We start from the raw sequence: 26,337 nt of genomic DNA, 5'->3' as shown, positions 1-26,337 counted from the left end.
ACACAAAAGACATTTCATAGCAGAAGAGAATAGTACTGAGAAAGCCATCAAAAAAAAAGAAAATCCAGGGATTTTCCTCTGTCCGTCCCTCAAGAAAACAAAACACAAACTCCAGCATGGTTTGGGAAAAATGTTAGGAAAAAACAACAGGGGAAAAGTTTCATTCAGGCCAAAAGAAAGAACACTGTTCAAACCAAGAACTACATTTTTGCTGTTACAAAGAAACCTGAGTCATCAAATTTAGTCGTCTGGGGTGCCCTTATGTTCAGAAAGACAAGAAGAAATGAAAGGCAAAGGAAATTAATAGTAACAGCAAAGAGCTACGATCATTTTGCGAAGGAAACACTGCAGGTGGGCACATAACCAGAATGGTGAAACACAGGTTTTAAGGCTTAAGTAATTACCACGCAACTGAGTTTCAAATTCTGAGCTTGCTCTGGCAAGCTGAAACAGGAACTAATAAGTTCTGCCCAGATCATTACAGTATCAAACAATAAATGTCTGTTTTATGCTTCAAAACTGTTAGTGAGCACTACTCATGACGGAGGTGTTCAAGTCTCCTGCTATAAATAAAGGCCATTCTGCCACGTTCATGCAAAGTTTCCTGTTCTTCCAAGGACTGGAGTTGATGCAGGGACTATTGTACTGGCTTCAGAGACAGGAGGAAGAGCCTTCTGCTACACGAGTCCAAGAACTGGATAATCTTCACTGCTGCAGATGTCCCTTGTCTTTTATGCCAATGGAACCATTAGCATGATTTTTTCTCTCCCCTTGTCCACAATGACAAATGCCAACACAATCAAAATCTGGAAGCTTTCCATGTGAAAAATAGGAACAGAAGAGTGCTAACCAAGTCAGCTGTGCTCTGCTTTCAGTGCTGACTGTGGACAAAAAACAGCCAGCGAGACCAGTCTGCTTATGAAAGAGATACCAGGTGCATTACAGTAACATTATAAATATCTATTATAATCTCATAGTATGGAAGAGGAAAAAAGGGCTCTGCACAATGAATATGCTGTACAATACTGCAGGTCTTCTTTTCTCTCATTTTAGAATGACATCATTGATCTTTTTGTGATAGTTTAATTACAGCCTCACTTCAATGCTGCCAGTAATAAGGGACTCTGAGTATTACTCTTAAAAAGACAAAAAGCTTTATTTGATACTGCAAAGAGAGAGAGATGCTCTTAAAATTAATAAAGGACAGACAATAAATCCCATTTGCTCTGCCAAGAGCTTTTAAGGTGTAACCCAGAGGTCTGAAGCTTCATTACCAGAAGATTGTTTCTGTTGGCACTCAGAAAAATCTCTACTGACGACTTACATGACTACTATGTTGTAGGTGATGAAACTGCAAAAGTGATTACATGCCTGAGAATGAAAATACAAAATAATTCTACTATTCCTTGAAGAGAAGACTTTGGACTCTCGTCCAAAGGAAGATTACTGTAGAGACTTTTATGGAGTGCAAACCGTGGATAAAAACATTCACCTGAGAGTTCAAATTTCAAATAGCATATTCATATCAGGAAGCACAACACATTTTGTAGTGTTTAAAACAAAAAGCTGCTCAACAAGACATGCTCTGAGGAATCCTCAATTAAAAAATATTCATTTTTTTCTTTCATTTCTCCCTATAACTAGTGCTTAAGGTATCTGGGAATGGCAATGTGCTTCTAAATCATGCAAAGAGAAGAAGGGCTCAACGGGGGTTCTTGTCAGAAAGCTCTGTGTGGAGCTGGTTTGCCTCCTGCATTGCTGGTTTAAGAAAGCTCATGGAGTATAACACATACTTATAGGTGTTACAGGTAACAAATCAGGCTGGTTACTAACCTATGTTTGTGCTGTTGTTTTATGTAAATAATAAATGTGAAAATGCTAGATGAAAGGATATTCAGTTGCCTGAGCATCAGACTATAGACGGACTTACTTTGCTGCCATACTGAAACAGGGTGCCTCCTAGACAGAACTTCCTTAGATTGACTCTTTTGGGTAGTGAGATTACATTGCAGGGAATATCACCTTTACTTTTTCCTCTCATTTGAGAAGTCAAAACTGTTAGAGGCTGTTTTCCATAGTTGCCATGTGGCCAAAGAATCTAAGGACCTACCCAGTACATAAAGAAATTAAATGTTCCCCAAGCTTCATTTATTCCTGATGACCAGCATCACGGATGAAAACCAGAATGGGAAGCTTCAGAGATACTAGAACAGAGATAGCAACTAGAAGAACAATTCCATTAAGCAAAGAGTCAGCGTACTCTAAGGCTGCCAAGAAGATATGCCAGTCTGGGTTTGTTACCATAATACAGCACAAAAATGTTCATTTTCAATTCAGAAACTTCTAGTTAAACATATAAAAACAAGAATAAAAGTGATTGGAAGTTCTTGGCAAGAACATTAAATCAGCCCTTTAGTTTTGGAAGCTGCTTCACTCCTACAGTCTTTTTAATTGCTCCTTTTTTCGGATCAACCATCTTCTGGTTTCCTGGAACACTGCACCTTCCTCTGAAATAAAATGGGTGAAGATATTTACGAAATGTCATGTTCCCTCTAATGCAGAAACTTTGACTGATAGAAATTTTCATGCTTTTTATATTAACACAACTTATTATTATGTTTAATTAATAAACCTTAGAGAGGCAAAATAAGTATATTTCTGGTTTTGAGGGCCAGCAGAGCATTTAATTACTCGGTGTACAAACTCAGTCCTCATCTTATTATACCTGACTACTGAAATGATGACATTTGAAGAGCATGAACTGATTTTTGTTTCTCAGAAAGAAAGATAATTGGCTTAGGAACCATTTTCATAAGTTAGTTACATAATCCACATCAAGAAAGCAAAAAACACTTCTTGTAGATATAGCTACAGTTCTCTGCAGGTATATCGGTCTGGAGACCCATGCTCTTGAGTCCCTGATCTTACTCAGGAGATGTAAGATGTAAATGCTGGTAGCAGACTTCTGTGATGGCCTTCACATAGATAACACCACCTACATGAAGCCTACAAGAGCTGTTTTCATCTTGATCTTCTAGGCAAAATCAGTGGGAGCATAAACAGATTTCTACAGGGAAAATGGCAATTCCACAAACTGGAAGGGTCGTTCTCCTGATGAAGCAGGCTGCAGCTCTGGTTTTATGCAATGTATCTCTGTTTCTCTCCCTGTTCATCACTACAGTGGACAGATTCACTTCACTTACCTACTCTATCAGATATATACAGGGTTTCAGTATTTCTCCCAAATAATAAGTGTTCTGAAGGAAAATATATCACAACATTGCCTCTTTTTATCCGTGATGATAGCTAGAGAAATATTTGTTATGTGATAGAAGTTGTGATGACATGATCTGGGAAATTTTAAAATTTCTGGGCAAACAGCCAAGGAAGCTGCCCCTAGGGCTCTCTAGTCCTGTTCTTGAGACTAATGGTTCCTCTGTTCCAGCTCTTCGGAAAAGCAGGGTCTTGAAGGGAGAGCTGGCTCACAGGGATATGATGCCCATTCCACTTGAAGCTTTGAACACTGGAACCAAAGGCCCACATTTTCTCAATAATCAATTGACTATTCAAATTCTTATCAGCTGATTAACCAAAGATTGCCCATTGATTAGGAGCCATGGGAGAGCTGAACCAAGCAGACAAGGTAGGTCTGTGTGGCACTGTGTAGGCAGCATAAACTTCTTCCACTCACAACCAGCTGCACTTGGGCCAGTGCAAACCAGAGGCCAGATACTGTGTGCCAGTGCAGCACTAAAATGGAGTTAGCAGGCCCTGCTGTATGGGCTCAGAATGACATTAAATTTGTTGCTCAAACTGTGTAACAGGTAGGAGGAAACAAGAAATCAATGTTTTTTGCACAAATGCCAGATATCCTGTTTTCTTGTTTCATAGAGAAATACCATAAAGAGCCACTACTGAACTTCACTTCTATGTTTGAATGGTTAGTAAACAGAATCTTAGAATCACAGAATGCTTAAGGTTGGAAGGGACCTCTAGAGGTCATCTAGTCCAACCCCCTGCTCCAGCAGGGACACCTAGAGCACATGGCACAGGGTGGCATCCAGGCGGGTTTGGAAGATCTCCAGAGAAGGAGACTCCACAACCTCTCTGGGCAGCCTGTTCCAGGGCTCTGTCACCCTCACTGTTAAGAAATTTTTCCTTAAGTTCCTGTGGAACTTTTGGTGTTTCAGTTTGTGGCTGTTTGTTCTAGTTCTGTCCGTGGCCACCAGTGAAAAGAGGCCAGCCCCATCCTCCTCACTGCCTCCCTTGAGGTACTTATAGACACTGATCAGATCCCCTCTCAGCCTTCTCTTCTCCAGGCTGAACAGGCCCAGCTCCCTCAGCCTCTCCTCACAGGGCAGGTGTTGCAGGCCCCTGATCATCCTCAATCATCAAAATGCATCAAAAATTAATATCCACAATCACCATTCACAGGTGTCACAGAGCTGCTTTAAAACAGGTTGTGTTTTCCATGCTCGCACCTATCATTAAAACGAACATGAAACACCCTTTCTTAGGAGGATTTGAGATCCAGCAAAGGCAGGTGGATTCTGAAAGGCCAACAGAAGTGAGATAAGAACTCTGAGCAGAAATTTTTGAAATTATTCTCAAGGACAGGTTTAATTTCAATTAGGCAGGTCTTCACTCACTTGGATGAAATTATTTCTCATTAATGTCAGTTTGAATGAGTATCTTTCAAACAGTAAATCAATACATAATTAAAAAGGGATAACATAACAACAGCTATGTTGACCTTGTGAGTGACAGTGTGTACTCATACCTAGTGTTTCCTGAAAATAATAACTATGTCAAATGCCCATTCCTATCTCTATGTTGCCAACAAAGTTTGAAATTTGGTCATTGGTTATAAAAGCTGGTATTTTCCAAACTATGTAGTCCTTAATGCTATCAATGTCAAATTAAAGGATGAAAAAATCCCTTCATGTGTGTGGCTTTGAAAAGTTAAGAGAAAAAAATCCTCTGACAGGGAATGGGTGAAAGAGATATTTTGTTACAATATGCATCTTCTGAGACCAATAATTACAGAGAATTATATTTTCCTTTTTTATTATAAGGAGAAATACAGAGATTCTCTGTCATATAATTTTGGGGTAAGTAATGATCTGCTAAAATAAATTAATAAAAATAACACAGCAACAAGAAAATCCCAGCAGATAATCACAGAACAGTGCTATTTCCCGGCAGATCTCAACATCTGGCTGATGGTATTTAGTTTCCCTGCAGAGACAGGGAATTTTCCTAGTTCTAACTTCCTGTCCTCCTCCAGGAGCTGTGTCAGACACTCACAGGGCCAGATCCCCCACACTGGTGGTATATGGGGAATCTCAGAGCCACACAGTGCTTGTTCAATACTGAGAAACTTCAGTTGCAGATATCAGCTCATGCTGTAGCCCTGTCCTCTCCTGGGTGTGAAGCTCCAATGCAGCAGAAATCCTGCCATGCTACAGACACAGTATATTCTGCACATATAGAACGGATAAACCGAGTAAGAAAGTACATCTGTACAATTCATGTTTATAATTTACTCACTATATTTTTAATGTTGTCAATATGTTTTGTGTATGCTTGTTTTAATAATACAGTAAGTTTTGGAGTTCATCTGAGATTAATAGAAACCATAGGAAACAGAAAATATTTGGGAAAGTACTACAAGCAAATATTTTATCTGCCTACCTTGTTTTCACACAGTTTTGAGGGAAATCTACTTATGGCCAGTGGAGGCTGGTTTGACATACTTCTCATCTGATTCCCTGTATTCTTAGGGCTCTATGTCCCTCAGGTTCTTTAACTGGTCTTGTTTAGACCAATTAAAAAATAAATCACCTCCAAATTAAAGCTTTCTCACAAGGACTACAGCTAGAAATATATTTTATTTCTACATAGCTCCAAATGGGCTCTGTTCACATTTAAATTTTTAAACCCATATAACTAAATCCTCCTTTGCTTTGACCAAAAATCTTTTGAACAATTAAGCCTTTACACAAGAGATCTAAAGTCATTCACATACTTATCCACAAAAAGCTTTACAACCTCTGCTGACTGAAAAGGTCCAGGCTAAGCATTTTAGTTACTCTTAAGGGACTAGAGGGCATAATTTTTGCTGAAACTCTGCAGTAATTTAGAAAAAAATAATTCAATTTTAGAAGAGCTTGAAAGAACACCAAAACTATTGTCAGATTCCAAAAATGTTGCTTACATATTTCAGTACTTCATCTTCAGTCTTGCAACATACTTAAATAAAACTGACTGTAATGAAGTGTTAAAATTATCTTACACATTAATATTTTGATTATGTTTAGTGACAGTATAAGCAGGAAGTTACAATATTGAAAACAATAAAATAATAAACCAGAAAACAGAAGGAATATAAAAGAAACTTACTTCAGTATCTTGTTTTCTTTCTTCCCCGTCATTGCATCAGGCTTTTGCCTTTCAAGAAATTTAAGCGTAGCTGAGATCTGTAAGAATCACATTTTTACAAAACAAGTTAACTCCTAACCACAGGCATAGTTAAGGAAGTAAAATACTTTCAAAGTAATTTAGACCAGCTATGGCCCTAATGTTGCAGAGCACTTTAGGCACATATTATACTGATATCATGTTGATTTGGGGACTGAAATACTGTTTGCACCAGAGGAACTCCAGTGAAGATCATAGCAACTATGATTTGTCACTTGCAATTTTATGATACACTAGGCAAGGCCTATTTTATGACCGCTTCAATAGATTTTTTATTCATATGGATATAACTTCCAGGATATAAAGAATTAATATCAATTACTAAGCTTTTGCTGGCAAAGTTTACTCCGGGCCTGTCCTAACTAAAATGAGCTACAGTAGGATGAACTATTTTCCAGGGGCAATATCTATAATTATGGTTTGGTTTATTTTTTCCTACAAAACAATCTTAATCACAAATCAGACTCTACTATGACAGTAAAAGCTAATTGCAAAAAATCTTTGCAATATATGGAAAATGTTAGCTTATGGGTAAACCTCACTCAACCACTGTGACTTTACAGCAAAGACTCTAGGACAGTGAAATTTTAATACAGCCAAAAAAAAAAATCTGGGCTGAACATAAATTCATTTATTTAAATCTCCATTGTTAAAATGATCTGTTAAAAGTGAAAGCATACATATGTGATTTTAAAATAACATAAAAGCAACAATCATCTCAAGTTTATAGAAAAACAGGGCCTGAAGGGAGCAGATAAGCCAATGATTCTTCTGCAACCAAAAATCAAAAATGATAAGACTGACTACTGTGCTCAGATTAGTCATGTAAAAGGTAAATGTGTACTCTAAATCAATCAAGTAGGCTCTGTTTACAGCTGAGGAAGAGAGACAGATAACTCTGAACGAAATTCAATTCATCTTAGCCTAAAACATGTGTAATGGTTTGTGCTTTAAACATGCATCTCTCTCTCCACAGTTTACAGAGAATTCTTCTACAATGACTTTAGACTGAATGCTTAACATTCAGAGAGTTAAAGCTAGACAAAATGAATCTGAAGATGTTTATTTTGTCCTAAAATTATTTTGAAATAATGGGATTCATTACTGAAAATGTAAGCACTAACTATCTTCAGCGTGGGTGGCTAAAACTTAGTCCCTAATGCCCTCCCGAATGCATGTTCCTCACTTCAAACAATGTTTTATAAATGTTTAAGTATAGCTGAACATAATTTAAGGACGCAGAGGGCACCCCTCTTGCTAGCATATTCAGTACCAAACTAATTTTCCTCCTTCTGCATTTCCCAGTGTCACTGCTGATATGAAGAAATTAACAGTTCTCATTGGCATTTCCTGAGCTTTTACTTGGCCGAATGTTGGGAATCCAGCTTACACAATTCGTTCAGAGTCTCCAAAGCAGCAATGAACCACCCCAGAGAATCACTCGCCTGCTGTGCAAACACATGGAAACATTGCTCATTACAGCCTTTCACCCCAGTGAAAGGCTACGCCAGGCATTCAGTGACAGTCATTCCACTGCATGTCTTGAGTATCGCACTAAGCTATTACTTTTACATTATTCAAGAATTAAGAGTGCTTTCAGCATAAGAAGTACTAGAAACCTTAGAAAGTTCCTCACAATTCATTTTAACCATTTTTATGTATCATATAATTCGCAGTAATAAAATCTAATATTTGATTTCATAACAATAAGGTATCTCATCCCTTCTGTTCTGAATTTAATTGAAGTATTTACTGTTTTGTCATTCTGATTTGACAGGCTAACTTGTCTTTAAAGGAAAAAAAGAGTGAACATGAAAAGGAGGAAATAAAACTTAACATAAGTGTCCCTGCTGCTAATAATTCTGTTCTTTTCAGCAAAAACACTAAACAGCAGGATGGTACTCTCATGATAGACAAACATCAGATGTTGCCTCAGCTTTCTCAGTGAAGATACAGTGATCTGAATATGGTAGATGACCTTGATATGGTAGGTGGATACAGTGATAACACTGTGACTTTTGCCTCATAGCATTAGTAGCTGCTATATTAAGGGAGCATAATGATTTTAAAAAGCTGATCAGTTACATCGTTTTTCTTACCTGTAAGATCTCTGAGAGGTACATGCGCCGCTCATCATTGGCTTTGTGGTAAGCCTATATTTAAAATAAGGAATGTAAGCTACAATTAATTAAAATATTTTAAAAGCTGAATCATAAGGGAAGAAGCAAACAAATACCAGAACCTTTTTAGTGGTACACCCTTGGGAAGTTCATAGACAATGCGAAACTTGGAGGAATAGCTAATGGTCCCATTCAGAGGGACCTCTGTGTGCTGCAGAAATGGGGGACCTCATGAAGTTCAACCAAGGGAAAGGCTGGGTCCTGCATCTTGGGAGGAACAGCCCCATGCACCAGTGCAGGCTGGGCACCGACTTGCTGGAAGCAACTTGGCAGACAAGGACTGATGGTCCTGACAAACAAGAACATGAGCCAGCAGTGTGCCATTATGGCAAAGGAGGCCAACAGCCTCCTACTGTGTCCGGTTCTGGGCATCCCAATACAAGGATTTACTGAGGAAGTCCAGTGAAGGGCCACAGAGATTAAGGGACAGCATCCTCTCTCATAAGAGGAGAGGCTGAGATTGCTGTTGAGCCTGGAGAACTGAAAGCTCAGGGGAATCTCACCGATGTGTATAAATATTAGCAAGGACAGAAATATCTGACAGGATGGACTACAGGTGATGGGGCCAGGCTCTTCTTAGTGATGTGCAATAATAGTACAAGAGGCAATGGTCACAAACTGGAACAGGGGAAGATCTGTCTGAACGTAAGTGAGGATAACAGAGCACTGGAACAAGTTGCCCAGAGGACTTGTAGAGTCTCCATTCTCGAGATATTCAAAACCTGACTGGACATGGTCCTGAGCTAGCCTAGACCTTGACTGAGCAGGTAGGTCGGACCAGGCAATCTCAAGAGGTCCCTTCTGACCTCAACTATTCTGTGACTCTGAGATATCTAACGTCTGCTCCACTGGTTTAGACTGCTTGTTGGACAGCACAATGGCTTTTATGGATTAGAGACATTCAGTGATTACAAACCTTGGCTTCCTGTTCCAGCCTGAGTCCATAGTCTTTTAGCTGGTTCTGGAGACTTTTCTTTTCTTCTTCTAGTTGCTTAAGGAGCTGCTTTAAGGAACCCTGTAATTATAGTAAACAAATATTTTACAAGTATGCCTATTCTGTATAAAGACAGTCAGAAGTCACGATCACAGTCCCTGCTCTTCAGGAACTACAATGTTTGTCATTCTATCTGCTTATTATTCGCTTTTTGTTTACAGGATGCCTGCTGGCACATCATAGAGATGTGTCACAAAAGTGATTAACCACATGCTACTATTATCTGTTATGCATTACAGATTTTCACTGTGTTAAAATGATATAGATTTAGTTTTCTGCCCTGCTGCTCCCTGCTGGGCAAGCCAAAATACTTTGTGACCATGAAGAATCTCTCCCTACCTGTAACCAAAGTTCATTGCCATGGCTACTTTTTAGTACGAAGATTTCAAATCTCACCTGGAAATCTGTTTTGAAATCACTTGCCAGGAGAGCTGATGGACTGACTGAAGAGTCACGTAACATGTCAGAGGTAACTCACAACAACAGAATCTCAGAATCGCAGAGTTACAGAATCGTTAAGGTTGGAAGGGGCCCCTAGAGATCATCTAGTCTGACATCCCTGCTCAAGAAGGGAGGCCAAGAGCACATGGCACAGGGTCACATCCAGGCGGGTTTGGAAGATCTCCAGAGAAGGAGACTCCATGACTTCTCTGGGCAGCCTGTTCCAGCCTGTCCCTCACAGGAAAGAAGTTCTTCCTCACATGGAGGTGGAACTTCCTGTGTTTCAACTTGCACCCTTTACCCCTTGTCCTGTCACTGGCCACACGGAGAAGAGTTTGGCCTCATCCTCCCTGCATTCTACCTTCACGTACTTATACATATTGATAAGATCCCCCTTTTCCTCTACTTATCATGCAAAACCCATCTCCAGGAGGCCATATAATCTGTTTCTCAGAAAACTGTTTATGAATATTTGCCAAAAGTCAAGAAGTCCAAAATCAAATTTTAAGTCTTGGTCTACATATTTTGTTATAACTGTTCCTTCCTTTCTTTGGTCAGATCACTTCATCACTTCATCTTCTACTTTTTTTGGGCAGCTCTCCATCCTGGAACAGTCATTTTTCTCTGTTCCAGAGTGAACTTGAAAATGTCATTTGTCATGAAAGATTATGTTATTCTCATAAAGAACCTTGTCACTTCAGATCGATAACTTATATTCTTGACCTTGAACATTATCAAGATTTCTATTTGTTGCATCTGCGAAGTTAATAGTCCTGCCAATGATTTCTAACAGCTACCAAACACACACATCTGCCTCTTCTATTTGAAATTTCCAGTGTTCTCCTTTCTATTTCTTGCTGTTCACTCTTTTATTTTCTCTGATAATCTTCTATATGTCATTTTTGTTCTTTACTCAGCACCAAACCTTATTTTTCATTAAAAAGTCTGTTACTGAGATTCACTCAAGAATGACTTTCATTAAATCCAGGGGTTTGCAGTAGCACAGCAGAAGAGGAAGTGCTTTTAAAAGATAACCCCTCCTACTTATTAAAAAAAAAGAAAAAAAAAAGAGAGAGAGATAAAAACAACAGAAAAGCTAAATCTTTCAAGAATGTTTCACCTATAACTGAATTGTTATTAATGTTGATCTGTTATAATAGACACATCGGAGACCTGAAAAACATAGGTTTTTTGTTGTTTTGTTTTTTGTTTTTCTCCCAATTAAAACTGAAATACCTTGGATGCAGATTAAACCTTTGCCCTAATACAGAATGCTCCTGCATTCAATATAGTCAGAGCTGGACAAATTGGGGAGAAAAAGTAAACCAACTGCACCTTACACAGACAACTTGGCTAAATTGCACTAGAGTCCTGTGGTGTTTCATTAGGATGTCAGTGTCTGTACAGAATCAAAAGAGACAGATAGAGAAGCCCTTAGCACTGTCAAGCCAGGATACTATTTTTTTTGACCTTCTTGACATGACTGCATCTTAAAGATTATAACTGTGTGACCTGCCTGTAACATATTTTGTATCACCACAAAAAACTCTAACACAGTGAAAATAGGTATTCAAGCTTTCTCTGTGCAAACTCAAGCACCACTACCTATTGCCCCACCAGATTGTCCGTCTGTGGTGTGTAAGACAGCAAGACCTGACTTTGCAGCTATAAGTCATGACAGACCATTTTTTTCCTTGGTCTGTCTTATCTAATTTCCTTGAGTTCTCCCACCTAAAGAGCAAGTTGCTTTTAGATCCTTTTTTTTTTTTTATGTAATGGTTTCAGAAGTGTTGTCCATTTTTTGCTGCCAATGCAGCTGGTTCAAAACAGATGCCAGTGTACTGATCCAGCTCTGGAGGAATGATGATACCCAAATGCAATAAAAAGCCCTGGACCATTGCTTTGATGAGCAAGCAGATAGAAATAAGTCAATAATGTGACTAAAGTATATGGTTACCATTTCTACGGTGTGTGTATGTCTCACAATTTGGCAGTGTATTTATCCTCACAATATTCTTGTGAATTGGAAAGTGGAATTATTCCCAAGTTACAGATTGGGAAATGAAGCTCAAAATATAAAAGGAACTTACCAGTCTAAATTGCCCTTCAGAGAGAATTTAACATACCATTTCTAATAAAGGAATCTATGCAGTGCCTTGCATTCTTCACATCTGTTTTTATCACAGAACTTAGGGAAACATCTGAACAGTTGCTACTGTACTTGTCCATGGGCAATACTAAGCTACTTAGTTTGCTGTTGAAAACCTTTAAGTTTCAAAGTTTCCAAGCAAAGTTTCCCATTGGCTGTGCTCCTCGTGGGACACAACGTGATACGCCTGCTCAGGCATGCTCACATGAGGAAGGAAACCTCTTCGGTCTAAAAATTAAGCTCACTAGCAGACTTACATTTTTGTCCTCTATAACCTCAAGAATTTGGATTTAAATCCTGGGGGTGCTTTTGCTGTTAGAGTTAGTGCTGTGACAATTCTTGAAGTCAGGCCACTACGAAGTCAGGAAGGCAAAATTTACAGGGACAGATGGAGAAGAAACAAGTGAGAAAAAACTCTTCTACAGCTACAGCAATGAAACTACTTCTCAAGATGGAAGTAGTTTAAGGCTTTTTTACATATATCCTCTAAGGACTTTTGAATATAAAAAGCATGAGCAGAACATGGAATCCCAGACATCCTCAGATATCCTTTTCCCCAGGGAAATTGTCCTCATTACTACAATGCCTGGCTGATGGGTTTTTGTTCTCTTTGGCCTCTTCCCGTATGAAGAAAGGGTTTCAGCTCAGAATAGCAGTTATAAACGGGTGTCTGACTCATATCTGCAAGATGATGCCCATTTATTGTAAGAAGACAGGATTTCAAACACAACTCTTGGGCATTTCCTACCAACTTCCCGTTGGCATTCCATCTCTTTGAGGAATTCCGAGATAGATGCCCTTCTCTTGGTTAATACGTAGGAAACTTAGGCACTTAGCTCAGCCTTCTGACTTCTCTGCCTGGAACCAGGAGTCTAGGTGTTGCAGTGCTCAGCAGGACTATGTCATGTAGTTATTACTACTCAACTAACAGATCTTTCCAAGTCCCCAACACTACAAAATGCTATTTCAAAAACAACAACTAGGAAAACTGTAAAAAGGGCCATTTTAACAAGGACGTGTGATAAATTACCTCTCACTCCACCTGTCAATGCAGAAATTGAAGAGCTTGCTGAGCCCTTGTATATATGAAGTCTTTAGCTGTTGCACAGCAACACAAATCAAAACACGAGAAACAACAGCACAGGAAATCAGTCAAATCACTAAGGGGTGTATTCACCTCTATTGAATCCTATCAAAAACAAGCAGAAAAAAATCACTGAGGCAGATTCAATTCCTAATGCTCATGGTCATTTGATCAGCTTAGTGCATTACACAGTAAAATCACAATAAAGCAAAAGCTCACAGAAAATAGAGCTTAATGCAAACAGTAACACACAACACACAACTGTAGCAGAGTTCTAGGTATACAGAAAAGCCCCAAAAGCAAGGACCAGGAAGAGATGGAAAGAACCCAAGGGGCTCCCATTGCGTAGTAATGCCCAAGAAGATTTGCCAAGAACTCCAGGATGAACCAGTAGGATAAATTCTGTCAGAGACCTTAGAAAGTCAGGTGACTTTATTAATGGAATTGGTTTAACTGAATATTGAAATATGTCTTAAGTTAGATTTACTACAGATTCCTCTAGTAAGCCTTGAATAGCTGGACAATGTATTTCTGGAAAGGAGACATAAGCTGACTAAGGGATTTAACCTGAATTTAAGATTCTTAATTTTCATTAAGTTGCCTATGTCAAACCATCCTGGGGAAGCTAGTGAACTAAAAGACACACTGAATTTTAAATGAATACTTTCTTTATGTAAGGGAATTTGCAGGGCTTAGCAAGATCCACTCCCAGTGCAACGATACATTGTGTCCAGTGTCCAGCAATGACCCATCCCACATTTTCACAAAGGAAAACACTCTAATAAGTCTCCAGTTCTTTTCTCAAACAAGTTTTCTTTTCATCAACTTAAGTTATACATTTAGTTTAACACTTGCCAGAAAACAAAATTATGCAGAATGATACTGTGGCTAAATTTTAAAGCCACCCACAGAAGCTGTTCTCATTCTGGATTCTTCCTTGCTCTTCTACCAGTGTCAGCAGAGGTGACAATTTCTATCAATCACTTCCCAATAGACAAGGTGACAAATCTGTGACATCATCAAGATGCTCAAACTTGCTGTCATCAGAGCCCAGCTCATGCAGACTATTCATCCTAAGGCAATTCACTCCTAATTCTCTGTAGTTTTTCCCATGAGTTAGCCAGCAGAAGCAATACATCTGCCACTTGTGTAAAAAGAAACAAGAGGCCTTTGCAATCTGCTCTACTTGACATTTTAAATCAAATGCAGTTTTATTTAGAAAATAAACTGCTCTCCCTTCAAGATCAGCAGCTGATGTTTATCAGCTGCTTTAACTGAATCTTTTAACATAACATTTTAAACACAGAGAGAGAGCAAAAAAGCAATTCTATGTCTTTGTTTTTACTGAAACGAAAATTGATTTTATTTGATATTGATAAACTTATCATATATTGTAGCAAATGAAAATGGAAAAATGAAAAGAGTTATGATAAATAAATGATAAAGAGTTATTTAGCATGGCATATTTATCCATACAATATACACTTTCTATATATGCACTAGATGCGATAAAGGCTTCACTACAGATAAGGAAAGGAGTACTGGACTTGTTTAAATGCCAAGTGCCCCCTTGTGGTTAGCATGATCCTTATATCCAAAACCAGCTCAAGAGCTGAGCCACAGGAATCTACGCGCCCCGTTTGGATCAGCGGTTAGCAATGGCCATGGTAAAGGACGGAGTCTGGAGACTTGTTGCAAAGTTTAGGCTCCTCCAGTGCAATGAGGTGTGGGACACTGCCATCCAAACCCCCACTGCCATCCAATTCCCCACGTGGTCCCCTCTGTGTGGCTTATTGTGGTTGCCTGCGGACTTGGGAAAGAAAAAGTGAAAACTGAGGCCTCTGTTGCTGTGGTTTGGACTGACAGGACAAGATGTTGTCAACTGTGAAATGTTTCACTTCTTAGGATCTCTCCTGCTGCTCCTTGAAAAATTAGATTGCTTCCTTATGTGTTTTCCCTGGGAAAACAGCTATCCTGCAGTCCCAGACAATTGCTAAAGAATTCTTAGAATTCCAACCAACCACCAAGCTGGAGAAACGCCAGTTATCAAGGCCAGTTGACTGCAAGATTTTGATTGTGCTTCCTTTGAAACGCCAGGTGAGTTTGTGCTTCCAGGAACAGCACAGAAGGGTCCGAGTAGAAAAATCTGTTGGTCTGTACACCACCACTAGGAGGAGCAACTAATGCCATCGTGACACGAAAAGTAAAAGAAAACACCTCAAAAAGTCATCTAAAAATACATATTCCGGGCCAAATGGAAAGAATAGGAATGTGAAGTCTGTGATGAGGCAGGATACAACTTAGGACCATCAAACCAGACTACAGAGCTTCCTCCAAAATCCTTAGGATCTTCAGAGAAAGTCAGGCTGTCAAATTCATTTATCACGTAGTCTTATTGGTGACCTAATCCAACGAGAGCAACAAGGTTCATTTAAGTGTGACTTCCTAAAATGACCAGTATTTCCTAGGCCATTACATAGTGCTGATGTTCCCCGTAGGCAGATAGCAAACCTACAGAAATACAAATCTTTAGTTACATATTTTCTTAAACCCAAGATACAATTCCCGTTATGGTGCCATCACCTTCTTCAATTTTACATTGCCATACACTCTGCTTAAAGTTTAAAACCGATGGCAAAAGAATCCCAGGTTATTCTGCAGAGTTCTCCGTTCATGATCGCTGTCACCTCAGAAAGACAGCCTTGCATTGCAAATATCTGCCCTTTACTGTCAGAATTTCCTAAGTTAAAATGCTGGGCATTCCCGGATACAGTGATTTACCACAGAAACCTTCATTCTTTGGCTAATGTTAACTAGAGCGTTGCTAGGGCAATGCTATCAGGAGTGTGCTCTTCTGAACTGATTTTGCAGTATATTTCGCAGCATTTGCATACTAAAGCCGCTATCTAGGGAGTTTTTCTTGCAGAAATGGGGAGAGGAAAAAAAGAGATGGTTTTCTTTCTGCTTACAGGGGAAATAATGCTTATCAGGAAACATGTATTTCACCAAAACTTGCTAATGAAAAAAATGTAAACAAATAAATGTAGAGTGTTTAATAGGGGTAAATAATATTCACCACATGTTAAGCTTTAGAGAGAAGGCATTTCTTCTGTAATTATTCCTGAAATATGTATGACATTTGTATTATTCATTGGGATATAAAAGAAATTACTGACTAAACAGTTTTCGCAGTTGGAACTCCCTTGTGCTTGTCACTATGTAGAATATTTTTAATCCACCCTCAATACACAAAAAATGATTTTCTAAACCCTGTGTCTGTAAAAATGTGCGTGTTCAAGTTATTAGTTCTACATTTACTGTCCTGTGATGCATTCACCATTTTTGGAAACAACTAAAAAGAGAAATAACTCAAGCCAGTATAAGGACTTCTAACTGATGACTATATTTAAATGGTTTGGGGCTTTTTTATAGCACAGAATCATTCATCAGTATGATTCTAATTAGAAAGGGGGAAGTGGTTCTAACCATCTGCAATAATTATTGCAATTTATGATTATTGGAAATCCTCTGTGATTCCTTGTTCATCATTACAGAATTTACATTTGTATTCTTCTCTTCTATCCAGGTTTTATAGCTTGCTCATTGCCAGGGTCCCCTGATGACTAATCTTTTTTATTTTCTCTATAGTGCTTGATATTGAGGAAATCTTTTATCCTACCTATCTCTAAATGGGATGAATTACATGTCGGCCATGCTTTTCTCATTCTATCGAGCATGATAGGCCACTAAATGACTATCTAAGTAAGATAAATCACCTTACTATCTTTGAGCTATTGCCTTGGACAAATGTGGCTGAAATTGCTCAGTAGCTAAGTTAAAAATTATTAGAGGTCCCTACCAAACAGATAAAGGGAATGCCTAACTCTCCCTTCCTTGGGAAAATGGGTAAAAAGAGTCACAAATAATATTTTATTTTCTAAATATGTTCCTCATCATAATGTAATTTTGGTTTTATGTGCACACATACCATTTTGTATATATACACACTCTCAGCTTTTTAATTCCGAACAAATGATAATTGAGGATTGACTGCAAAACTCTTTGCTTTTGTACACCCACTCACCACATCTGTTCTTTATTCTTGTCTATGGAGAAGCTAAAGATTCCCAACTTCTCCCTTTAACCAAACAAAAAAGGTAGAAAAAGAAAAGAAAAAGGATGTGGAAAAAATATATATACATATACACCTCAAATTGATCTGTGTATTTTTGACCGATGTTTTGTCTGTCAAAAATAAAAGAGGAAAAAAAAAGGACTTCTGAATTCTCTAAATATGTATCTATAAACACCTACTTTTCTGACATTTTCAGTCAATGAACAGCAAAGCCCCTCAGAAACATCTGATTTTTTCCCCTCTTTCCTTCTCCAAAAATCAAAATGAGTCAGAAGGATTTTTTTCCCTCCTTCTTTCCTTCCTTCCTTCCTTCCTTCCTTCCTTCCTTCCTTCCTTCCTTCCTTCCTTCCTTCCTTCCTTCCTTCCTTCCTTCCTTCCTTCCTTCCTTCCTTCCTTCCTTCCTTCCTTCCTTCCTTCCTTCCTTCCTTCCTTCCTTCCTTCCTTCCTTCCTTCCTTCCTTCCTTCCAATAGCAACCAAACTCCTTAGAATACCTCATAGATGAGGGGAGAACAGGGTATTTAGCAGAGATTAGAAATGTGCTAGGTTAGGGCAGCGCTGCTACTTGTAATGGTCACGGATTTGCTCACTGGTAATGACACCTCGAGTGCTTGGCAAAAATGTAATTGGATTCGTTAAGAGCGTGTTGGCAATCAGATGGAAATAAACACCTTTAATACTGTAAAAGCACGAATGCCAGTTGGCATCTGTGCTTTACAGGTTCACAGAAATAACCTTGTTTGAAGCTGACCCTACTCCAAGTTTTCTGGGCCAATTTGCAGTTTTATTCAAATATAACTCCAGCTCTGTCTCCAAATGAACGTGATGAAGCAGACAAATAGGATGGGAAGGAATTTGTTCTATTTTTGTTTTCTAATTATCTGTTTTGGAAAACAATCTAACCAAACTATAAAGTCCCAACAAGTACTAATAAAATAAAGGCCTGACAGTACTAATACTGACAAGAATATTTACTCTGTGAAGGCCAAGGATCAGAACAGAGAGACTAGGTAAAAATATTTGCACCCTGCTCACAGTAGACGTGATTCCCACCAAACGGCACACAGCCTCCTACAAGCTCAGCGAGCACCCATCAATCTTCAGAACACTTCTGTGAGGACAAGATGTTCAAACAAAAATCTTTAAACTAGAGTTCTGCATCATAATTTTCAGTATTTCTGCTTGTGTTACAAGACATTGCTACATTTATGTCTATCTCACATACTTCTAAATGTGGGTGAGAAGCAGAAAAGGTCTCAAAGCAAAAGATTTCAGCAGATGAAAGGCTAAGGAAAAAACAGTCCTGAAACTATTAAAAAAATTATTTATTTCCTACTTCCAGTTCTTTATTGCTGATGTTTTCTTAGCATTTTCCCTTTCAGGATCATAGGAAATGTCATGTGTTGAAAGAAGTGGGAAAATACAAGTATATTAAATAACATTTTAAAATTAAAACAGGTACCTTGTTCTGTGTTGCAAAAATGGTATATGCACTGTACAATGAGGAATTTTCTTACAAATCTATTATGCGAAATATCACTGGTAACTGGTCAGACATGTTAATACATATTTTACATTTTTCTATTTGTTCCCAGAAATAGTTTAGCTACTCCATCTCATACAGTTCACTACATATCCAAACACACATCTTCACTCAGACCGAACTTTCACTGTATAAAATGATCCTTCCCAAAGTGCAGTTTGTATGTACCGCCGATTTATTGATTTTACTGTGATTGTCAAATTGATTTGATTTTTTATACCTTACAAATTATGTATCTCAAATGATGAAAATCATTTAAGCTCCTAGTTAGGATCACTGATTTTTTTTTGAGTTAATTATTTAATTATATGAATTCTTTCATTACTTTGTGATTTTGATGCTTGTGCAACTAAATGTCATTATACTCACCAGGGGCATTTGATCAAAGGTACGAACAGAGGACAATTTATCTATAAATAAACAAAATATGTAATGCATTTATATCATTCCAGCACATAATCACTAATTCTATATAAAATAACACCCAGGAATACCCATTTTTACCTGTTGGATTTCCACGAAAAAGCTCCATCTTGTCTTGAAGTTTAATAATTTGTCTTTCTAGCTGTCTATTCAATTCTACTTGTGTCTCGTATCTGGTTTTCCATTCATTACCTTAAAAAAAAATGCAGGGGTGCCCTCTTTTCCAGTCCCAGTTATTTCATGGTGTTACAAATAAAAGCTACTATTTTTTCAAATTTTTCTCACTTTCTTCTAGCCACCAAGTAACTCTCCAGTTAGCCATCTTCATAAACACAAAGTATTAATTTGTATACAAAGCAGCTTGAAAACCAAGGGAATTTTTTCCACTAGGTTTACTGCAGACAGAATTTTAACCAACTCAGTGTATAAATGCATGTTATATAGAATTGCATTAATAATTAACAATAAAAAGTTAACATGTAGCATTTAGTATTCTTTAATTTCACATTTTCAATAAAGCACTTACGAAAATCATGTTTTATATGACAAATTTTCAATTTCCACATTAAAATTTGTATCTCTGTAGGGCTTACCCAGAAGAATTTAACTGTCTGTGTCTCCTCTTCCACTAGGAAGACTGTGTTGCAATTCACTTACCTTCATCTTCAACACTGTTAAGTTTCTTTTCCAGTTCTGTCACTGTGTTTCTCAATTCAGATATTGAGATTTCAAGCATTTGCCTGTGATATTTAGAGAAGTCAATTAATTGGCCACAGCATTAATCTTATTAAAAGCAAAAGACTAAGTTGAATGCATTTTTAGATGAAGTATCCATTGCTCTTTCCTGTGCAATCACCTAGACCCTTTGGAAGACGCTTTAGGATACTCAAAGAAAAAGTAAGACTGGTTTTAAAGTCCTGTTTTTTTGTGCATTAAAACATGCAAGACAGAAAGCCATTATGCTCCTGTGCTGTCCTGGTTCCTGTTCTGGGGTATTGCAGGGTATTCTTCTGCTTGTTTTTAACTGGAGAGCTATGTCAACATGACTTTCCTTTCTGAAAATGTTCTGGATGAAAAATGATCTTCAGAATACAGTTACTATTGGTTCTAGCAGCCTGTGCTAACAGGGCTGATTACAGAGCTACGGTATCATCTTTTGCTCTCCTCATGCTAACATTCAGTTAGTGAATCTTTTTTTCCATAATTTGGAACATCCAGTTTCCCCGTCAACTTTAAATTAGGCAAAGAACTAAAGAACTGGCAACTTGTTGGCAAGACAGCAGCTCTGTGGGGTAAGTCCCATTAAAAGACAGTGGAGAGAAATGCAGGAGTGGGAAGGACAAGATGTGGGAAAACAGAGCAAATCTGATTGATTGCTGCTCCAGATTTGCTCCACTCTCATTATGATTTTGCTGATATTATTGCAGTACGAACATACGAGGTTTCCTTAGAGCAGATTTAAATCAACCTCACAGAGCCTGGAAAAGAGGAAATGATGATGATGTATTAGAATGGGATTTCAGGAAGGCAGGAACTCTGAAAATTAAATACAGTTAAAGCTGTTTATAGCTACATCTGAGCTGTATTGAAATCAAATTAAGCTTTCCCCATAAAGCAAATCCTGACTAGGTCTATGCTGAGGGACAAAACTGTAAGAATGAGTTCTTTAAATCCACTATTGTCAGTTTGTAATTTCTGTTATTATTTCAAATCAATACAAAGTTTTTACAGTGTAAGAAACATTCTCCTTTTCCTTCTGAATCATTAGCAAAGCAGCTGGCCAACTTCCAATTATGCTCCTTCTTGAAGAAGAAGTATACAAAAATGATGAACTCAAATTTCCAGGTGTCTGACTGTATTTTCTACACTGACAGAAAATCTTAATTTCATCGGAGACTGAAATCATCTTTTTTTTAATATGACTGTTATTAAATATTACTATTCCAAAAGCATTTGGAAAGTAGCCCAGTTGAAACCTCATTATTTTAGTCACTGTATACACAGTAAATTATAGTCATTTCACAGAGAAAAGGGATGGAAATAAGTCACTTTGCCTGACTTTGTAAATACTGCAGGTTTTCATTGTATTGGAGTGTTTTGCATTGCCAGACTTATTTCTAACTGTGATAGGAGTGATGGTTCTGGTGACATGTCTGTTACTCTGTATTTAATGCAGTTAAATGCTTGTTTAATGCAGTGTAGTTGCCTGCTGAAATAGAGACTTCTTCTGTACTTTGAGAGACTTTGGAGTGATTTTACCTACAACCTCACATTTATTAAACATAATTAGATATATTAAGTCCTCTGAATCTTTCTTAAGCCATGGGACAACTTACAGTCACCACAGCAGAAAGCACTTACAAGAGCTGGAGTTTAAGGGGTCACTGGGATGTAACTGCATCTTTGCATGCTACACCTAGCAGGAAGGCTCTTCTGAAGAAAAGCAGAAAAAAAAAGGCTGCAATTGAGATAAGAAAGCTGTGACTGAAATTACAAAAGAAGAAAATTGCTGAGTTTTTATTTAAGGCATTTCACAGCTGCTATTTTACTTCAACATGAGAGACACTCAGAATGAAAGCCATTTTCCTGCACATTTTGCTAACCCGATCTGGGAATCTGGTGCACGTATGAGACAAAAGACTGCCTGAAGCCATTTTCCTTAGTGGAGAAAGCAGCAGTGCAACATTACAGGAGAAACTTAAGGCAAATCTTCAGCTGCAGGACACCAGCTCTGTGACACATCAGACTAATTCCTGCAAAAAAGAAAATAGCCAGCCACCTTCATAATCTATGAACAAAGCAGCAAGCACACCACAAGGAAGAGGGGACACAGTACTGAAAGCCTGAACCTGGAAACATTTACAGTGAACTGCGGACTGGGAGAAGTCTGCAACTTCCCTGCTCATGAATGGCCACGAAAGCCCAAGCCTCACAAGCTGAATTAACAGGCTATCGACTTTACTAAGTATTTGACATGCTTAAATGTATGGCTCTGCCTCTGTCTACTGAAAAGGTTACTGTAATATTATACATAATTTCTCTCTCAGAAATATTTGCAGTGAGCCCAAATAAAACCTGCAACTGAATCCTGACTATAGTGAATTGTTTCAGATTTATGCTACCATTAACATTTTTGAAATATTTCACGGTATTAAATCAATAAGCATATACTTATGCACAGACCCCCTACTGACATGAAGGATTTTGTTAAGTTTTCCCTTGCAAGTAGAAATCTCTTCTTCCTAAGTGCTGAATGAGAGTGTAGGTGGGCTGTTAACAAACTGCCTCAATGGAGTAAAAATAAATGAACTAGTAAAAAGATAACACAGCTGAGATGTGTCCCTAGGGATGCAGACATCCACCTCCCAGCTAGCCATCCTCAGCTTTCTAGACACAAATGGAGAGAATCCAGCACTTTGAGGGTGATTCATCTCATTCCAAAACAGACATTTAAAGTAGGTCAGGTGAATCACACTCTAAAAGGGCCTGTTCATCCTCATTGACTATAAAAATGACTAGCTCATAAGCAGTTTTCTAACAACTCTGATTATTAACTGTTAGGTTGGATGAATTAAGTCAAATATTTGACAGTAGCATTATTGCCTATTTGTATACACAGGATTTAAAAGGAAAATGACTGTAGAATCTGCCTGGAGCAGCAAGTTTTTTACTCTTTCTCTGTCATGCCATCAAAATAGAGGATTTTAAAATCAAAATATATTTTCCTTTGATCAGCAAACAAGTCACAACTTCGTAATGTGACTTAGGCTTTGGGCCCAGTCCTGCAGAAGATTCTCAGAGCCATTAGCAACAACTTAATGTGCATTAAACCTTCCATTAATTCAGACAAATATATGACAGCAATGAAACAAAGCCAAGACTTTTTGCTTTTTATCTGAACTCTTATAATATCAAGATCTTGTGTCTGGTCAAAGACTTGGTGTTTGCGGAAGGTAGTTCATATATTGCTTATGCTGTTACACTACTGTTCATGATTCATTATAAGTACATTTTATTAAATATACAGGTGCAAAAAGGTCCAAGCTCCTTTTTGATTCTGAATGCAGAAGCTGTCCAAACATTTGACTCTGTGTGTTCTCCCTTTCCATGAACGAATATACATTCTCATAAAGGACAAAAATGCATGAATATTTGCAGAATCTCCATTCTGGACACTGAAGAAAACACTGACCAGGGTAAAATTAGTGTGGAATTGTATTTTTGAAAATTGTACTAAAATGCAAATATTAAGTGCCTGAATTAGGGTGGCACAGAGCTTTCGGTTCTTCATAATTTTTCGCTTAGTATTCAAAAGGCAGCCATGTTCTTTAATGCAGTGAAAAGGTTGCAATTTCCTAAGCAAACCATAAGCATTGTGCAACCTCCAAACAAATCAGAAGGTCGCTGAACCATCTGCTGCCCAAGCAAGGGGTAACAGGAAACAGCAACACTAGTACTCAGCTTCTCTGCCCATCTGCACTGGTGAGGGATGAGGTACCTTCCTATGGGTTTCAGAGATATTTGTTGGTAGAGGAGGAGGAAGGAAATTGAGCTCTGCAGTTCTAACACAGCTCGATGTGTTCAGCACCTCACTGACCCTCCTTGCCCCAAGCAGACAGCCCTGGGCACACTCAGCACACCAGTTCTCAGCCTCGTACTGGCTCCCCATCCTGGGCTCCTTTTCCCTGCCCAAACAGTACCAAGCCTGGGGCTCTTGCCTAGAAATTTCTGATTTTCTCAGGCTCCTTGTGCCAGCCCCAGCCCCATGGCCACTTCTTCCTTCTCAGGGCTTCACCCAACCCAATACCCTGCTCCAGGGTGTCTGTAACATCTCTCTCCACCATGGAGTCCCCAGCCTCAAGTGTCCCTGACCCCCTCCACCTCCTCCCTACACCTGAGACCAAGGCTACCCCCCCAACCCCACGTGTACCCACCAGCCTTCAGCTCCCGGTGCAGAGCTGCCCTGGCTGCAGCCCTGGGGAGAAACCTGCCCCATGCTGTCCTGCCCCATCTTGTCCCGCAGTGTCCGGCCGCCCTCCCCACAGCCACCCGGGGAGCCCCAGCTGCCGCAGGCCGCTCCCTGCAGCGCCGGAATGGCGCGGGAATGCCGCCCTCCTCCTCACGCGGGGGCAGCTGGGCCCTGCTGGGCACTCACTGCTTCTGCTGCTCCCGGCCCAGCTCCGGCACCAGCTGCTCGCGGCCGCCCGCGCTGCCGTCCCCCATGGCGCAGCCCGCGTCCCCCATGGCGCAGCCCGCGGCGGTTGCGCAGGGCGACGGCGGCGGCGCAGCACGGCCTCGCTCAGCGCAAGGCCACTTCCCTCCTTCCCTGCTTCCCTCCCTCCAGAGGATCCCCCAAGGTCTGGCTGCACAACGGGAAAGGCCGACACAGCCTTGGCCCCTCAAGGAAGAGCTCTGGCCCTGTCGGCGAAGTCCGGGCGCCCTGAGCCTGGGTGACCTGTGGGACACAAACATGTGCTGACTTTTTCTTTTTCACTCTTCTTTCAGATGGAAAGTAGCACGGTTTTAAATATAGGCTTTGACCCACATGTGAAGGCGGGTGCAGCACAACGGGACCCTGTCTGCAAAGAGCATCGAGTCTGCATTTTAGTGCCCTCGATAACTGTAACCTGTGTTGGGCATAAACTAGTTTGCAAGTAGCTAACCTGAGGCAGGAGCAAGGGGCTCCAAATAACCAGTGTTCATTGCCATGGACTGAAGCACATATACATTGATTCACAGATAGTAGCATTTTATTTGGTATATTAAGTTGTTCTGCATTTGAACAAGCATTCGATGTTGCATTTTTCAAACAAGGGATTTAAGACGTGAGTGGTCAAACTGCCTCAGTGTTTTGGGAGACCTAGTACTCACTTCAGTGGCTCTCCTCACCTTAGCAGGATGATGGGTTGTAATTTCTCATTACTGGCACACCATGACAAAAAACAAAAGATTTAGTTTCTCATTTACTTTTGTTGTACAAACAGCAAGTCATATGCTATAACCTTGCAGGCACCTAGTACCCATGAGGGTACAGCTGCCAAGTCTGATACAAGGGATATGATTTTACTATTTCTTTAAGATGGCATAAATCAGCATTGACACCCAAAACATTGGCCCTGAAAAAAAAAATTGTGCATTTTAGTCAACTTTAGTTTCTAAAGTTGAAATGGATCAGTCTAATAGTTTACTGATTTGAAACAGCAAAGTCCTGATCCTCATATTTACTGGCACACATCAGCCACTTGCCTCCTGCCAGTTCTGGCACTTGTCAGTCTTCTCTAGGAGCTAGTTCAATTTGCAAACTCCGCAAAAAAACAGGAGGAAAACAGCCAAAAACCCTAGACTGCCTCCTTCTGGACCAGCAGTCCAGCAGGATCTAGTGTATCGGGGTAGGACAGCAGGGAAGCTAAAGTTTGGCTAGGAGAAAAACTCATTTTAATTTCATTTGTTTGATATAATTAGGATGGGAGGTGATTTCTGACAGTCCCAAGTTATAATTGATGCTATTATTCTAATCGGTGAATTATCGTTTGAGACGCGGACTGAATGCAAAATTGTCTGAGATACTTAATCAGAAACATAATTTTGGACAAATTTTGCACTGTAACTGCATTCAAATTTAGCTGCTCATTTTGCCCTCAGGACTTACTGAATATTTTAAAGACATATATTCAAAACACATACCACATCAAGACAGTAATTTAAAGTCTTGGACCTAAGTTAGCTTTTATAACCAGTTGAATATACTGCCTGCAAAAAGAAACCCACCATGGTTATTTTTCTTTTCAATTTTTGAAGAAACTGTTTCAAGATTAACTTAACCAGCCTATTGGGTAGTTTTCAAAACGGGCATATTTAAGAGCTCTGAGAGCGACCTGGAATCACAGGGAAGTGGGACATCCTCCCAGGC

General features: G+C 39.2%; 1 protein-coding gene across 1 annotated transcript; it reads right to left on the bottom strand.

Annotated features, from left to right (window-relative positions):
- Positions 1-2,293: 2,293 nt before the first annotated feature.
- On the bottom strand, positions 2,294-24,711 carry CCDC169 (coiled-coil domain containing 169). Its single transcript, XM_088522122.1, has 8 exons — positions 24,583-24,711; positions 20,085-20,167; positions 19,509-19,619; positions 19,374-19,414; positions 9,577-9,675; positions 8,580-8,633; positions 6,403-6,479; positions 2,294-2,507 (listed from the first exon to the last, which is right to left on the bottom strand). The coding sequence occupies exons 1-8, from the start codon at positions 24,669-24,671 to the stop codon at positions 2,405-2,407; spliced, it is 657 nt and encodes a 218-aa protein (XP_088378248.1). The 5' UTR covers positions 24,672-24,711; the 3' UTR covers positions 2,294-2,404.
- Between the last annotated feature and the right edge of the window lie 1,626 nt (positions 24,712-26,337).

Source organism: Tinamus guttatus, unplaced genomic scaffold, assembly GCF_059628265.1.
Source record: "Tinamus guttatus ecotype Peru unplaced genomic scaffold, ASM5962826v1 Tinamus_guttatus_pri_ptg000150l, whole genome shotgun sequence".
Taxonomy (NCBI): Eukaryota; Metazoa; Chordata; class Aves; order Tinamiformes; family Tinamidae; genus Tinamus; species Tinamus guttatus.
Note: the sequence above shows the minus strand (reverse complement) of the source record. Positions and strands in the feature narration are given on the sequence as shown.

Bases quoted from the DNA above. Each gene is read 5' to 3' on its own strand.
- CCDC169 (XM_088522122.1), bottom strand. From the start codon at position 24,671: ATGGGGGACGCGGGCTGCGCCATGGGGGACGGCAGCGCGGGCGGCCGC. The intron at 20,168-24,582 runs GTGAGTGCCCAG...TAAATATCACAG, and splicing joins GGCCGGGAGCAGCAGAAGCA to GCAAATGCTTGAAATCTCAA. The intron at 19,415-19,508 runs GTAAAAATGGGT...GTTTATTTATAG, and splicing joins TTTTCGTGGAAATCCAACAG to ATAAATTGTCCTCTGTTCGT.